The 16517-nt window shown below is 39.4% G+C and overlaps 2 protein-coding genes across 5 annotated transcripts in view; one reads left to right on the top strand and one right to left on the bottom strand.

Annotated features, from left to right (window-relative positions):
* Window positions 1-16517, bottom strand: part of IDUA (alpha-L-iduronidase) — a 70666-nt gene that overhangs the window by 24740 nt on the left and 29409 nt on the right. The window contains exons 1-4 of one of the 2 annotated variants that reach the window (XM_067463971.1): window positions 6738-6820; window positions 4243-4325; window positions 1688-1795; window positions 284-379 (exon numbers count right to left, since the gene is read on the bottom strand). In XM_067463971.1, the coding sequence (XP_067320072.1) occupies window positions 284-379; window positions 1688-1795; window positions 4243-4312 (274 nt within the window). In that variant the 5' untranslated portion in view covers window positions 4313-4325; window positions 6738-6820. Of the gene's footprint in view, window positions 1-283; window positions 380-1687; window positions 1796-4242; window positions 4326-6737; window positions 6821-16517 lie in introns of those variants that run through there. The other variant, XM_060763714.2, reaches the window with a different exon arrangement.
* SLC26A1 (solute carrier family 26 member 1) overlaps window positions 1-16517 on the top strand; it is a 51091-nt gene that overhangs the window by 13657 nt on the left and 20917 nt on the right. Inside the window, exon 1 of one of the 3 annotated variants that reach the window (XM_060763710.2) lies at window positions 6782-6878. The exons of 1 other annotated variant lie outside the window; for it this stretch is intronic. The gene's annotated coding sequence lies outside the window, so the exon portion shown is untranslated. Of the gene's footprint in view, window positions 1-6781; window positions 6879-16517 lie in introns of those variants that run through there. One more of the 3 variants, XM_060763712.2, reaches the window with a different exon arrangement.

Raw genomic sequence — 16517 nt, 5'->3', positions numbered from 1 at the left:
AACACTCTACATCATTAAAATGGCTATAAACATTCAATTACTACAATTTACTTAGTCACATCTAAGTAATATACCTGAAGTCACCTTTATGTCCAGTTTGGTAAATGATTTATGTTGACTTAACTTTTAGAGTGTTTGAACGGCAAAGGAAGTATGTGTGAGATGAGAATGGAAACAGGCTTTTACAAGATCTAAAGTGGAATATGTCTTTATTATCCCTCGCCATTTATTCTCCCCTCTTCACTCAGTTAAAAACAAAAAGGACTGAAAAGAAGCAGTTTACCATTAATTGTCATAGAGACATTGTCAAAATCCTGGTGATCTGGCTCATTCCACGTCTCAAAATTCCACTTAGAAACATGATTCAATCCATACCGCTCTGGAAATGGAATTTGCATTAAGGATAACTTTGTGATATTACACAGGACTCTTTCATGTGATCAGAAATTTAAAAAATCCCAAATGAAACACTGACGTTCAAAATTGTGTTCTTCCAATAAAACAAGATCTAGTAGACCCCTTCCATACAGCTAAAAAAATCCCACATGATCTGCTTTGAACTGGAATATATGGCAGTATGGACCCAGATAACCCACACAGCCCTATATGCCAGAATATCAAGTCAGAAAATCCCATTATCTGAGTGTGGACTCAGATAACCCAGTTCAAACCAGATATTGTGGGATTTTCTGCCTTGATATTCTGGGATATATGGCTGTGTGAAAGGGCCCTCAGTCTTTTTCTCAACCTTGTATTCCAAAACGTATTCCTTTTTTATGAAGTACAGCTGAAGCATTTGCTTCTTATGGTTGCTAGTAGATTCATGTGAATGTCTGGAACAGCTACTAGGTGCCAAGGTACATATTTTTTTTACGACCCCAACATTCAATTACAGATACTCCAAATGAGGTCCTGACCCATAGTTCAAGAAGCTTTATCCAAGAGGACCCAAATTTGGGGTCCACTGGTAATCTAATTTAGTCCTGTCTATTCCATAGACCTATATGAATGGGTTCCTGAATTAATACATATAACACAATAGCCCACTTGTACACAGAAAGAAAAATAAATCAATTCAGCCACTAATGTGACTGGTGAAACTTATTATACAATTCCAAATAATAGCATTCAAAAAACAATATTATATATGTTTGGTACAGTCTCTCAAAAAAGTATCAACGCTGTATGTTCTTGAGTCGTATTGAACTTAAATCCATAGCCCACGACCGGTTTCGGTCTCACTCCAGGCCTTCCTCTGGTGGACTAAAATTATATATATATATATATCAATATTTACTACAAATAAATTCATAGACAATCATGTACATAAACACACATAAAGATACATATAAGAATACTAACAGAGTTATGAACTTGATATTTATCATATACATCAATGTTTGTTGTAAATACTGTATAATATAACTGTATAATAAGTTTCACCAGTCACATTATTGGCTGAATTGATTTATTTTTCTTTCTGTGTACAAGTGGGCTATTGTGTTGTATGTATTCCATAGAACTGTCTGCCAATGTCCTCCCATCTATAAAATTACTATTGTTTACAGCCATAAGCCACAGAGCACCCAAACAAAGGGTAAATTACAGAAATATTCAATGATAAAAATATTTTAAAATATAACTTTGTGTCAATACTGAACTGAAAAATGACATTTTTAAAACTCACCTATGTATCGCTGAGCCAACTGTGTTATCAAGTCCTTCCATTGTCTCACCTGATTTTTATCTTCAAAGTCAGTGAAATATCCTGAAGGGCTTCCCATCAATTCAAATCCTGTTTGAAACAACAAATAAATAAATCAATTCAATTATAAATTAACATGTTTTAAATTCATAGGTAATAATATTCCTTTAGTCCTGCTTTGAGCATGATGATAAAGAACTGAAGATCCATAGGATCAGTTTCATATATCGACATGGGGTGCACTATAAACACAAATAAGGAGGTGAGCGAGGGAGTCACTTTTTGCACCATCATAATGACTTTTAGGACAAAATTATGCACACATAACCTCAGAGGTACTCTATGTCAATGATAATCAGAGAAGATTCAGCCATTCAGGCTTCTATATTAAAAAATAAGGCTGAAGAAAGTACCCAGTGAGAGTAACAATAATATTATGTTTTATAGGGAGATTTTGCAGATAGGGGACTATGGAAGATAAGAGAAACATTTATTATTTGTGAATGGTAAAAAAAATAAAATAACTGGGGACTCTCCAGCTCATTCTTTTAATCAACAATTTTACTTCTCTGTTGGCATTTTATCTGATTTGCTGTCTTAAAAAGCTTTGATGTAACTGAAGGAGGAAATACTGTAGTTCCAGGAATGTTTTATTAGATAAACTCATATCAAGGCATGCCCTATCAGGCTGACCAAGGTCTGGCCTACCATACTTTAAATAATAATAATAACAACAATAATAAAAAAAATATAAATGATGAAGTAAACAGTACTTTTACTTATATTTGCTTCTTTTTACATGTAAACTTTATTACTAACAAATACAGTTTATGCATACTTATTATAAAACAAAATCTTCCCACTCATAATTAACTAGTGTTAAATGTACATTTACATATGAAGGAATCATGGATTTGCTGACATTAACTTTCAAATGATGCTGACAGTGGTGGTAAATATTCGTTTCAATCAACTACATAGTCAATATCATTCCTTTCCCTACCAACTACATCTCACCTACTGGTTTTCCACTAAATTTCAGTGGCAAACACAATGATAATTTTGTGGAGGAAAAGTATGGGGACAACCAAAAACCTAAAACAAAACAAAAGCTACCCCAAGTTTTTGTTTTGTTTTGTTTTTTTGGAGGACCCCATATATGAGATATACACCTGACAACGTTTCCACAAATTTTGGTGAATCCCATATATGAGATGCACATCTGACAATGTTTCCACAAATTCATCTGGCATCATAAAACTCCAGTATAGGCCTCGATTCAACTGATAGCCTCAACCAGGGCCCTTCCACACAGCCCTATATTTCAGAATATAAAGGCAGAAAATCCCACAATATCTGCTTTGAACTGGGTTATCTGAGTCCACATTCAGATAATGTGGGATTTTCTGCTTTGCTATTCTGGTATAGTCAATATCATTCCTTTCTCTACCAGCTATGGTTCTTAAGCAACTTTTAATGTGAATATAAGTGATTTTAATGTTTGTATATATTATGGTTTTATGTCCCCGCATTTAATGTTTACCATATATATGTTGTGCTCCACCCTAAGTCCCCTGCGGGGTGAGAAGGGCGGAATATAAATGTTTTAAATAAATAAATAAACTACATCACACCTACTGGTCTTCCACTAAATTTCAGTGGCAAACACAATGGTAATTTTGTAGAGGAAAAGTATGGGGACCACCAAGAAAACTCAAAACAAAACAAAAGTTATCCCAAGCTTTTGTTTTGGTTTGGTTTTTTTTGGTGGACCCCATATCTGAAATATACACCTGACAACGTTTCCACAAATTTTGGTGGTGCCCACATCTGAGATACACATCTGATAACATTTCCACAAATTTATCTGGAATCGTAAAACTCCAGTATAGGCCTCAATTCAACTGATAGCCTCAACCAGGGTCCTTCCACACAGCCCTATATCCCAGAATATCAAGGAAGAAAATCCCACAATATCTGCTTTGAACTGGGTTATCTGAGTCCACATTCAGATAATGTGGGATTTTCTGCCTTGATATTCTGGGGTATAGGGTTGTGTGGAAGGGCCCCCAGAGTGGATCTACTGATTTAATGGAAATTAAAGGAGTGTTGGTTTATTATTTTGCAGTGGATTCAGTAGTTTGCCTCCAGTTGGGATTAATACTTTGTTTTAATACATAGTTCCCAATTTGTGATAAACGTGGATGTAGCCTGGACCATTTTAGATTACAGGCGAGAGCTCCTCCAGTAAACGAAAGCAATAAAAGCCACACAAACCTTACACATGGACGATCTGAAATAAAATGCAGTCTTTTTGCTACGTTGGCGGAAAACATTCTGCTGCTACCAAAGTACTCAGATTCCCCTTGCCCTTGAGGCATGGCAAACATTCCTATTAGACTCAGCAGAAGTTTAACTTAAAACGAATTGTAGCAATGGTTTGTTGAATTGCCATTGCTTTCAGTAGCACAGAATTTTCAAAAATCTTTAGCTAAAAACTAGAATCTAGAATGCATATTTTTTTTACAAAACTCCACCTGGGCTTAGCTTGTTTTCCCATAGAAGATCCATGAATTTGTCCAGCTTGGTGAAATTGAAGTGAGGCATCCCATTTTCAACCCTGAAGATGAAAACAGATTTAATTACATCCTTTTTCCACAATTTCCTATCAAGCACCAGGACTACGGACTGCTTCACACATGTGTACCTATCCCATGATGAATATCACATGAAATGACAAATAACATTTATGGATGAGCTAGAACAGTGCCAACATCATAAACTTTCAGGTCACTTATATTCATCTTAAACACCGTATTTTTTTACCCAAGTTTCTTCAGATAGCCATGCACTGAATAAATATGAGCAGGTTGTCCTTAAGAAATTATGTGTCCAATCTTTTATGTGGGACAGAATGGAAGATAATGGTGTATTTTTATGCATGCTAACAAGAACTGGATAAAATACGGCTTTCAGCGGACCTGGTGATGTCAATAGAACAATGAGCCACAACTAATTTAAGTACTGCTGATCTCAATGCAACTGCTTGAAGCTTGACTTAACTTTGATCCAGTTCAATTATCTTCTCAATTGTAACTGAACTATATGAGCAGGTTACAGCACAACCAGTTCTAGCCTGACAGAGATTCTGGAGGAGAAAGGCCCACATTTATAAAAATAAAAATGTAATGTTCATTTGTGGGATTAACATAACTCAAAAACCACTGGACAAATTGACACGAAATTTGGACATAACACATGTATCAGGCCAACAAGTGACCATCACTCATAAAAACACTGAAAACTTAGGAGAAGATACTTAAAAAGTTAAAAAAATACATTACAACGCATGCGCAAAACAACATATATATAAGCAAACACACACACACACACACATACACACACAGAAAACACATATACACAGACTGGGCCACAGCAACGTGTGGCAGGGAATGGCTAGTAGTTTTATAATAATTATGTGTACAAATAGCAGAACACCATGGATGAAGGGGATTGGCTTGACCCCCATTTCAGTCTGCTTTCAGGCCTGGACATGAAATGGGGACAACTTTGGTAGTCTCGGTGGATGATCTGCACTTGGTACTGGTATTTATTTACCACACTTGTATCCCACCCTTCTCACCATGAAGGGGACTCAGGGCAGCCTCACAAAGGCAAAATTCAATGCTGTATACACATGTCCTTTTTGGTTTTGCTGGATTGCTCAGTGTTTTTGATACCATTGGTCACGGTATCTTTTTGGACCAAAGCTTGGAGGTATTCTTCTACAATGACTCCTTTCCTGAAGGGCTGCTCTCAAGAGGGTGGAGCTGTGGGGCACCTGTTCAACTTCTTGACCACTACCCTGCAGTGTGTCCCAGGTCTGCTTTCCAACCTTTATGCTTTTAACATATACATGAAAGGTTGTACAATTTGGGATCAGGTGTCACCAGTATGTTGATAGTGTTGTTTATTCGTTCAGTCGCTTCTTACTCTTCGCTTCTTCCTCTTTGCTCAGGGTTGAATCCAGAAGTACTTCCAAACTGTGAACCTGCTTTTTGTGGGGGAGTATTACCCCATCTAACACACCCCAAACCCATAATATTTCCAGCTCTGTCTTGTAGCTGTCCAGGAACACCTCTAACTTGTCTGGATTAAGCTTCAATCTGTTTGCTCTCATCCAAGCCATTGCTGCTGCTAGCTACCGATTTAGTACAGGAGCAGTTTCCTTGGAATTAGGAAATTAGTAATAGTGTGGGGTACTATCAGCATTCAGAAAATAAAGCCCAACTGCACATTGGAGGGAAGGATATTAGAGGCAAAGATGAAGTACTTTGGCCACATCATGAGAAGACAGGAAAGCTTAGAGAAGACAATGATGCTGGGGAAAATGGAAGGAAAAAGGAAGAGGGGCCGACCAAGGACAAGATGGACGGATGGTATCCTTGCAGTGACTGGCTTGGATCTGAAGGAGCTGGGGGTGGCGACAGCCAACAGGAAACTCTGGCATGGGCTGGTCCATAAGATCCGAAGCAACTGAACAAATAAACAACAAACATAGTGGGCCCTCATATCCCACTGGGGTTGGATTCCAGGAACAGACCAGGCATACCAAAATCTGTGGATGCTCAAGCCCCATTATATACAATGGCACAGTAAAATGGCAAAATCAAGGTTTGCTTTTTGGAATTTGTTTTGGAATATTTTCAGGCTGTAGAGTGTTGAATTCCTGGATGCAGAATCTGTGAATACAAAGGACCGATTGTACACCAAATGTAAAGGTGCCTAGGAAACATTTCAAATATATGTATCATGTCAAATGATCAAGGGAAGCGTCTCACATATTTTCTATTATTTCCCCTTCTCCTTAAACATGAGTAAACACAATTCTCACAATTAAAAGCAAATAATATTGACATTTTCTGTTGTGCTTATATGCATATGCATAAAAGGGGCACATTCAAGATACAGACATGTGCACAAACAATGAGAGCCTTCAAGCTGCTGAAAAACGCGGCCTGCGATTTCCTACTTCTCTGTGAGCCTCGCTCAGTTAGCTGATGCTCCGTTCCTCCTCCAGCAATGCATGCGCGGCAGGAATGAAGCCGAGAAAGAGACAGGCAAAGGAAGAGAGATGCAGACAAAGAATAACCCGCTCCCCTGCTCAATGGAGGTGAGTGTGTTTCTAAGCTAGCATCACACGTAATCATTGTGGCCTTTCATTTTAAAGGGGGAAAGCAGGGAAGTGAAACAAAACAAGTCTACCTTGTAGGCTTTTTGTTTTACAGCAGCAAATCTGCTCAAAGCAGGTAACATCCATATTTGAAGGTTTCATCTCAAAATTTGTGCTTCTGGAAATGCCATTTGGGCTGTACCATAGCAGATGGGGCATTTCCATAATGGGATATTTTGATAACAAGCTTAGAAAGCAATTGCAATTATCAATCCAAATAGCACTGTGGTTTTGAAAAATTGCATTCATACACACTCATAACATTGGTAATTCTCCCTCTAGCTCCCCATACATTCCTATTAATTGTTTAAAAATTGCTAGCATTGGGTAAGTATCTATATGCTTTTTTTAAAATAAATATTTGATAGCAAGTCAAATAGTGTTTGCTGAATGGGAACAAATGCTCTGAATGATCTCTAAACAGAATGCTTTTACCATTTATTTTAGTGTAACAGGTGCAAGAGGGCTTAGCCAACTTTCTCTAAGAGAGATAGAGTTAAGTTTTGTCTTTGCAGGATAGCCATGGAGTGAGCAACGGAAGTGGCTGAACACAGTGCTGAAATTATCCTTTAATGATGGTGTTGGGCAATTATTGGTGTTGTTTCTAAAAATAATAGTTTATTTGCAAATGCTCAAACCAATTTAAAAAGTCTACTCTCACTAAAAGAGTGGTTCCCAATCTGTGGTCCATGGACCACCAGTGGTCCGCAAGAACAAAAATATGGTCCGCAGCCTCACCATTACTACACCATTGTCTTGAAACCATGCGGCAACTGGTCTTGCGAAATCCTTTAATAGCACCGAGGCAACGGGGATGTCGGGAGGGGAAAGGCTGACTACCCACAATAGATTACTACTACTACTACATCAGCTCTAGATTATTAAATATGGTTTTCCGTAGGCAAGCAGATGGTGACTACTGGATGGCATATGTTCTGTATTAGAAAGTAGAGCTGATGTAGTCTATCCAATGCAATTTTCTGAGTCAGCCCCCCCAAATAACTAAATTGAATCTAAAGTTGACCAAAAACTGATTCATAACCCTTTGGTACTAATGTTGTAGAGCGATCCCTGTTCAAAGTGGTCCCTGGTAAAAAAAAAAAAAAAAAAGTTGGGAACCTCTGTGCTAAAAGAAACTTCGAAAGTTTGATTTCTGTTAAGAAATCAGGGAAAGGGGAAGGGGCGGCTCAACCCATTATGCAAAGTAAGCATTCGCAGTATAGTTGATTTTGCCCAGGGGCGCTCTTGGGGGAAAATAGACCTTGACATATGCGAGTTGTAGTTACTGGGATGTATAGTTCACCTAAAATCAAAGAGCATTCTGAACTCCACCAATGATGGAATTGAACCAAATATGGCACACAGAACTCACATGACGAACAGAAAATATATATCAATGATTGGTTGGGGGGGGGGGCAAAATACTGTTTGCTTACCATCAAAAATTACCTAGGGCCACCTCTGGAAAGGGGAAACAATGCACCAATATAGTTGCATTAAAATAAAACCTAATCAGAATTCATATTCATAATGCTCATAAAATTATGACACATCGATGATGCTTCTGTTCAGAGATCAGGAGTTTGCAAAATAAAATTGACCACACGTAATTACAATGGTAGAAGGTGAGGATATGATTTTTATAATATTGCTGGGATGATCTAACTCCAGTTGCAAGAGTTAAATAATCTTTCTTTCCTAAGCAATCTAAAGTGTAAAGCAATTTAAAATGTAAAGAAGAAAGGGGAAAATGTACCCCAAGAACATTCAGCTGTACTCTGGGTGATGGGTTTCCAAGCACTACAAACATCAAGGAGAATAACAATATTGTAATAATGGGTAGCAAGTATTAATACAGTTGCCCCTCTGTATCCATGAGTCCAACCACCCACAGCTTGAAAATACGGGGGTGGGGGAGGGTTCAAAAGCCAGACTTTGATTTTGCCACACACTGAGAATTACATTGACGTGTAGATATCCCTTGTTGTAGCAGCCTAAACATATTTTGGCTGTGTTTGCAGCCCATTCACCTTGCTTGAAGCCACAGGTGCTATTTGAAATGCAATCTGAAGTAGTACTATTACTACTACTACTAGTAGTAGTAGTAGTAGTAATAATAATAATAATAATAATAATAATAATAATTGTAGACCACCCTATCTCCCAAAGGGACTCGGGGCCGTTTCCAACATGTATGGTGAACATTCAATGCCAAAAAGGGGGGAAAAACACATTCAAACAAATTACATCAGGACAGACCATATTGAACAAAATAAAAACAACCTAACTTTAAACTTATTAACGAAGTAACCAACAGTAAGACCTTAAATAACCCATGAGTGTGTACACATGGCCTGTGCTGCCCTAGTCAGAAGGTATGCAACCAAAGTTACAAGTAGAAATAATATATCTGTCATATCATCCAGTGGGATTATAACCCACCCACCCCCACCCCCCCGTCACCTACAGCGAGGGTTTGATTTCCCACAGACATTACTATTATCATAAATGTTAGACTTGATGGTAAGAAGAATACTAGACAATACTTTAGTGGGGGACAGCAGGCAAACTACTTATTATTTGGTTTGCTCTGTGGGGTTTGGGCTTTTTTAAAACATTGTTTTGATTTCTTAAGTGTTTTGCTGCCCTTCTGTGGCTGTTGCACTGCCAGAGGTCAAAATGGAAAATGTGTGATGCCATGTTCATTTGACAAAATTTGAGTCAAGTTAGTTTTGTTCAGAGTATTAAAAATTTAAGAACTGTAATATTTTCATAACTTGTTCAGTATCATAGTAACAATTGAGGATGTAAGGATGTGTTTGGTCTGCAACTCTAAACAGATCTGGCCTGCATAGCCAATGGTGAAAAATCCTAAGAACGGCAGTTCTACAATATCAGGAGATTGGCATGACTCCTACTCCAGTCTGGATGATGGAGGCCACCTATCAGAGATGCATTAGCTATGGTTTCTGGGCTGGACTAGATTATTTTTGGAGTCATTCCTAATTCTTTGAGTCTAAGGTTTTAAAACCGGTGGCGCAGTGGGTTAAAGCACTGATCTGTTGAGCTTGTTGACCAAAAGGTCGCAGGTTCGATTCCGGGGAATCGTGAGCGGTGTGAGCTTCCGCTGTCAGCCCTAGCTTCTGCCAACCTAGCAGTTCGAAAACATGCAAATGTGAGTAGATCAATAGGTACCGCTCCGGCGGGAAGGTAATGGTGTTCCATGCAGTCATGCCGGCCACATAACCTTGGAGGTGTCTATGGACAACGCCGGCTCTTCGGCTTAGAAATGGAGATGAGCACCACACCCCAGTCAGACAGGATGGACTTAATGTCAGGGGACAACCTTTACCTTTACTTAAGGTTTTTAAAAACATTATTCTATTGGAATAACACCTTAAGCATGAACATATCCATACTGAAGTGTATTACAAAAGTAAATAACTTAACAGTTACTGTGAAATCATCATATTAAAACCCTGTAATGAATTATTTCATTTTATTTCTAAAATGTTGTGCTGCCCCTCAGTGGCCATTCCCAGGGCAGCTTTCCAAATATGACACAAGCAATAAAATGGTATAACACAGGATAAGATCTTGTAGTAGCTTAAAAGAATTAAAAGCTTTATAGGAACATAATAGTCTGGATTTTTTTTTTTTGTGGCTTATATTATATATGAAATCATGACTGGCCAAAATTGAGTCCTTCGCTACTAAAACCTGTGTTTGTTCTGGTTTCCATTTCAAGATTTTAACAGTCACTGTAACTGGCCATTGATGGAAGATCTGTTGCTTTGAAGTGATTGCTTCATTTGGTCCAACTGTAGGGCCAATTTAAGCTTAATTCTTGGCTTCCCCAAATAGTTTGACAATATTTGGGTGTTGTCATATATAATAGGTAGCCAACTGACAATATTTGACCAGTTAGTTGGCAGACATGCCAATTAAACTCTTGGTTAACCCCAAAGGCACTTGTTGACAAGTTAAATACTAACGGTCAACCTGTTAAACATTGTCTGGATGCAATATCAGGAAGAACTTTGGTTGTTTTAAGATCTGGGTGAAAGGAAGAAAAAAACATTTGCAGGATTTCAAATGCAACATATTATATGTTTCATTAAATAACCAATTGCAATCAAATATTCAATCAGAAAACTGGATTTTTCTGAAACAACTTTTCAGTGATAGCTAATCTAAAAATTCCTGCAAATGACACCCACTGGCTGCCTTCCCTATCTGGAACTTACATTAAGAAGTTCAAAGAAAGAGCAATACGTTTAACATTAAAAAGTAAGTTTTATGCATTCAAGTTTCCACAACTTAAATAAAAATAGTAGAACTTGGGATTTATGGTAGCAGGGTTTCTGATCCACCTAGGACCCTAAGATCATCCGGGGAGGCCCTGCTCGTTGTCCCCCCCATCATCACAATCGCGGTAGGTGGGAACAAGAGACAGGGCCTTTTCTGTGGTGGCCCCCTCGGCTGTGGAACTCCCACCCAAGCAAAATTAGATCAGCTCCAGCCCTCCTGATCTTTCGGAAACAAGTGAAATCCTGGCTATGGGATCAGACCTTTGCAGACTAGGCTGACCTGCTGGCAAAGCGACGGCTTTAATGGACTTGACGGACTGCTTTTAGGACGATTACTTAAATCAGACTGTTTGAATGTTTGATACTGATTTTATATTGTTTTTATTTAAATTGTATATTTATGTTTTTGTTTGTGGACACCATGGTGTGACGGTTGTTAACTGCCCTGAGTCCTTCTGCAGAGGTCAAGATAGGACGGGATACAAATGTCCGAAAATAAATAAATAAATAAATAGTTCCTCTTTTTCCCCATTCCCCTATTATGTGTTCATTACTGAACTTATCCTAGAAACCTTCATTCCAATTCGAAACCCATGAATGCATCGCAATTTACAAAGCAGTTCATAGTAAATGTACAATCTCTTTCTATATAAGTCAAAGTATGTATCCAATCACAAAGACTGTTGCTAGATGAAGTGGCCCTTTGTGATGTTACTGTATTGCCTGTTGCTACTGAAGATTTGCCTGTTGCTAGGTGAAGTGCCCCTTTGCTATTTCACTAGATTGGCTGCTGCTAGGTGAAATGGTCCTCTGTAATATCACTGGATTGATTGCTGCTAGGTAAAGTGGCTTTCTGAAATGTCACTGGTTGCCTGTTGCCAGGTGAAGTGGCCCTCTGTGATGTCACTGATTGGGCTGTTGCTAGGTAAAGGACTGCCTGTTGCCAGGTGAAGTGGCCCTCTGTGATGTCACTGATTTGGCTGTTGCTAGGTAAAGGACTGCCTGTTGCTAGGTGAAGTGGTCCTTTGTGATGTCACTGATTTGCCTGTTGCCAAGTGAAGTGGCCCTCTGTGATGTCACTGATTGGGCTGTTGCTAGGTAAAGGACTGCCTGTTGCCAGGTGAAGTGGCCCTCTGTGATGTCACTGATTTGGCTGTTGCTAGGTAAAGGACTGCCTGTTGCTAGGTGAAGTGGTCCTTTGTGATGTCACTGATTTGCCTGTTGCCAAGTGAAGTGGCCCTCTGTGATGTCACTGATTGGGCTGTTGCTAGGTAAAGGATTGCCTGTTGCTAGGTGAAGTGGTCCTTTGTGATGTCACTGATTTGCCTGTTGCCAGGTGAAGTGGCCCTCTGTGATGTCACTGATTGGGCTGTTGCTAGGTAAAGGACTGCCTGTTGCTAGGTGAAGTGGTCCTTTGTGATGTCACTGATTTGCCTGTTGCAGGGTGAACTGACCCTCTGTAGCATCGCTGGTTTGGCTGTTGCTAGGTAAAGGGTTGGCTGTTACTAGCTGAAGTGGCCCTCTGTGAAGTCAAATTGCATGTTGCTACTGAAGAATTGCCTGTTGCTAGGTGAAGTGGCCCTCTGTAATATCACTGGATCGACTGTTGCTAGGTGAAGTGGCTCTCTGTGATGTCACTGGGAAAGAAAGGGGGAAGGAAAGAAAGAAGGACAAAGCCATAAAAAGAGCCTGAATGTTGCCATGGAGACATTGTGAGGCAGGTCCTCTTAGAGATGGAGAAAGGAGAAAGTAGGTGGGCAGCTGTCCTAACAACACCTAGGCAACGCCAGGTGTATACACTATTATTGTAATAACCACATTCTCGCCCCAAGAGATAAAGGGAAGACAGAAGGAAGTTAAAGTGTTCATATACCCATTAGTGTTGACCAAAGTAAACTGAAGATCGGCTTTCAATTATCTTGTAGGCTTGTAAATGTTAAGTTAATGCGCTGCTTTCTGAAGATGCAGCAATTTTCATGCAAGAGTGGATAATTTCCAATGTGCTTGTAACTCTTTAAATAAATAGACAGATCATCGCATGCAAAGTCCATGGCACACTTCCCAATAAGTACTTTATTAAAAGTCATCTTCTCCACGTTTATAATTCGACACACCTAATCACAGATGGCTTTTAGATAACAGAACTGGGTCTCTAATGGGGAGAATCCATGACCATCTGTTTCATGTAGAGAAAAAAATATCAACGGAGAAGTAGATTTAAAGTTCAGTGATATTTGTCTAGAACCCTAGCTGTTGAACAACACACTTGCCCTTTATTTAAATGGCACCACTTGACTTATTTCGACTTGGCTATGGATGAGAAATAGTTCAACAAATGGTTTCTGCAAAGTAAAAGAAGGAAAGAAAGAGGGCAAGAAGGAGAGAAAGAGGGAGGGAAGGAAGGAAGGAAAGAGAGAAGGAAGGATGGAGCCAAAGAGCAAAGGAAGGTCTAATTTTGGTGGAAAGCTGGGGAGATATCCCTTAAGTTTTCTTCATTTATTCCAATAGGTCAGAAAGTTAGACTTTGCAATATGTTTTATTAGTAAGTACTTTTTCCTTTTTATTGTACAACTAGCTGTACCCATCATGCGTTGCTGTGGCCAACCTTCCCTCCCTCTTTCTCTCCTTCTTTCTTTCTCTCCTTCCTTCCCTCTTTTTCTTTCCCTTCTTCTTCCTTCTCTACCTGTTTCTTTCCTCCCTTCCTTTGCTCTTTGGCTCCATCCATCCTTCCTTCTCTCTTTCTTTCCTTCCTTCCCTCCCTCTTTCTCTCCTTCTTGCCCTCTTTCCTTCTCTCCTTCCTTCCTCCTCTACCCTTCTTTCGTTCCTTCCTTCTCTTATTCCCTCTTTCTCTCCTCCCTCCCTCCCTTCCACTTTTCTGTATATATATGTTTTGTGTGTGTATATATGCATATATGTGTGTGTATATATTTGTGTATATGTGTATATATGTGGTTTTGTGCATGTGTTTATTTATTTACTGTATTTGTATACCACCCTTCTCAGCCTATCGGTTGTAATGTAATTTTTTTTTTTTGCTTTTTAAGTCTCTTCTGCTGTTTTTCAGTGTTTTTATGAGTGATGGTCGCTCGATGGCCTAAGAGGTGTACTGTGTCCAAATTTGGTGTCAATTCGTCCAGTGGTTTCTGAGTTATGTTAATCCCACAAACTAACAGTACCTTATTATTTATATAGATTGCTTTAGTAATTATACTTGTGTGGTGTCCCATCCTGTTTCATCTCAGGACAACTGGCCCTTCATATCAATGTGTTGTGAATCCACGAATTTAACCCCCTACGGCTCTTTTCGTTAGTCCATTATGGTTGGAGAATGACACTACGTAGGTCACAAGATTCAAGTCACTACAAAGGCAGGACTATTGGAAACTTTCTTTATTTTCACTCATTATTAGGTTTTGATATAAGTTAATTGTCAGGTTAAAGATTTTAAACCAACAAAAACAAAGAAGACTGGAAGAGAAGTAATTTCATTTGAATCCAGGAAGGCCTCATGTGTTCTACACTGGGCACTATATACAGTTTTTTTTTCATCCTTCTCAAGAAAGTTAATTAAAAATAATAATTTTGTATTACACACAAACAACATTTATTATGGCCCACTGACACATCAGTGAACAAATAGCAGTTACTAAATTCTCCCATCTCAGGAGAAGTTCATTATCCAAGATTATTATAAATGGTTTGAAGTAATACCCCTATCCATGGTTAGTTTCTTTGTTGCCACAGCAAGGAATCTTGCACTATGAGGGTCGCCCTGTGGCACTTGTCCTCTAAAAGATATCTAACAAAAAGCCATGAAGAAAAGCCATCATCCAAACGAAGTCCAAAGCCAAAGAAATCGAAGTCCAAGGTAGCGAGATTCCTAAGTCCACAAAGCAGCAGCATCGTCAAAAATCCGCACTTACGAGAATCCAAGCCGAGAAGTAACATGAAGATAAACAGCAACCTGCAGATCCAGGACCCAAGCCCAACATGAAAGCAGCAGTGACAAAATCCAAGGCAGGAAACCAGCACTTTGCCTTCTGCAAAGTTCTAACATTTTGGTGCCTACTTTTATCTTACAACTTGATGATGAGTTGCCCTTCACCCCGTCCTCATCACTTTTAGCTGGCTTAGCCTCCACATCTGAGTGCCAACGCCCATCCCTCCAACTCTTCCACCTCTTGTCAAGACTTAGGCCTCCCCAGGATCCCACAGTATCACCCGATTGCCAATCCCTGCCACCAGAAAACCCTGCAAATGTGTCACTAGGTGTTGGTTGAGTACACACATCCTGAACCTCTTGAACCTTGGTCCAATCCAGTGATTCATCCCCGTCCCCATCACTCTCAGACCCATCATTCCCAGAGAAATCCATGAAATCCTCCTCTTCTGTGGGAGCAGTAAGTATCTCCCGGATCTTCTTCCTTTGACGCTCCTCATCTGACTCCTGCTCTCGAGTAACCCTCTTAGTTCCTCTTGCTGTATCTCCTTCCTCCTCTTCACTCATCTCGCTTTCAGAAAACTCCTCAAAGGAATCTTCATCAGTGGGTGACATAAGTATCTCCCGGATCCTCTTCCTCTGTTGCTCCTCATCTAACTCCTGAGCACACCTTTTCCCTCTTTACTCCTTGTACTACCAGTTGTATAATTGCCAACAGACTCGACTACAACAGTTCCATTAACCAGGTGGATGTCAAAGGAGTGCATAGACAGAGGATAGCCAATGGGGGGGGGGGGGGGGGGTTGAAGAAGGAAAACAATTTCCACCATTTTTACTGGTTATTCACCCTTCCCCCTTTCCAATTTCATCAATGAGGGTTGTTTCCACGATGTCAACATGGGTAGGGGGGAAAACAGGAAAACAGAGGGAAATGGTTTAACTCCTTCAACCACCTTCCCCCCATCCCCCATAAAGTGGACTATCCTTCTCTGTCTAGCACCCCTTGTAGTCTCTATTCAGATAATGGAACAGTACCGTTTTCTGCTAACATTCTTATTTCTGTGTTTAGTAAAAGCAACATTTTCCTAATGGCATGTTTGGCGAAAAACAAAAAACAGTGTGTGAAAGTCTAGATAAGCAAGATGGTCAAATCACGTCTAGACATTTCTTGTTTCCAAACAGTCTTTAGTAGACAATATGTCATAGGTGGGAGGAAAGTCAAAGTTAATCAGCTACCCTAAAGTTTTGCTGTTTGTCTTGTTACGCTGAGCAGTCAAACTAATCATTACAATATTGACAATCTGCAAATACATCCAGCGGTAAGAAAAA

Source organism: Anolis sagrei, chromosome 2, assembly GCF_037176765.1.
Source record: "Anolis sagrei isolate rAnoSag1 chromosome 2, rAnoSag1.mat, whole genome shotgun sequence".
NCBI lineage: Eukaryota > Metazoa > Chordata > Lepidosauria > Squamata > Dactyloidae > Anolis > Anolis sagrei.
The sequence above is the reverse complement of the archived record's forward strand: the minus strand, read 5'-3'. Positions and strand labels throughout refer to the sequence as shown.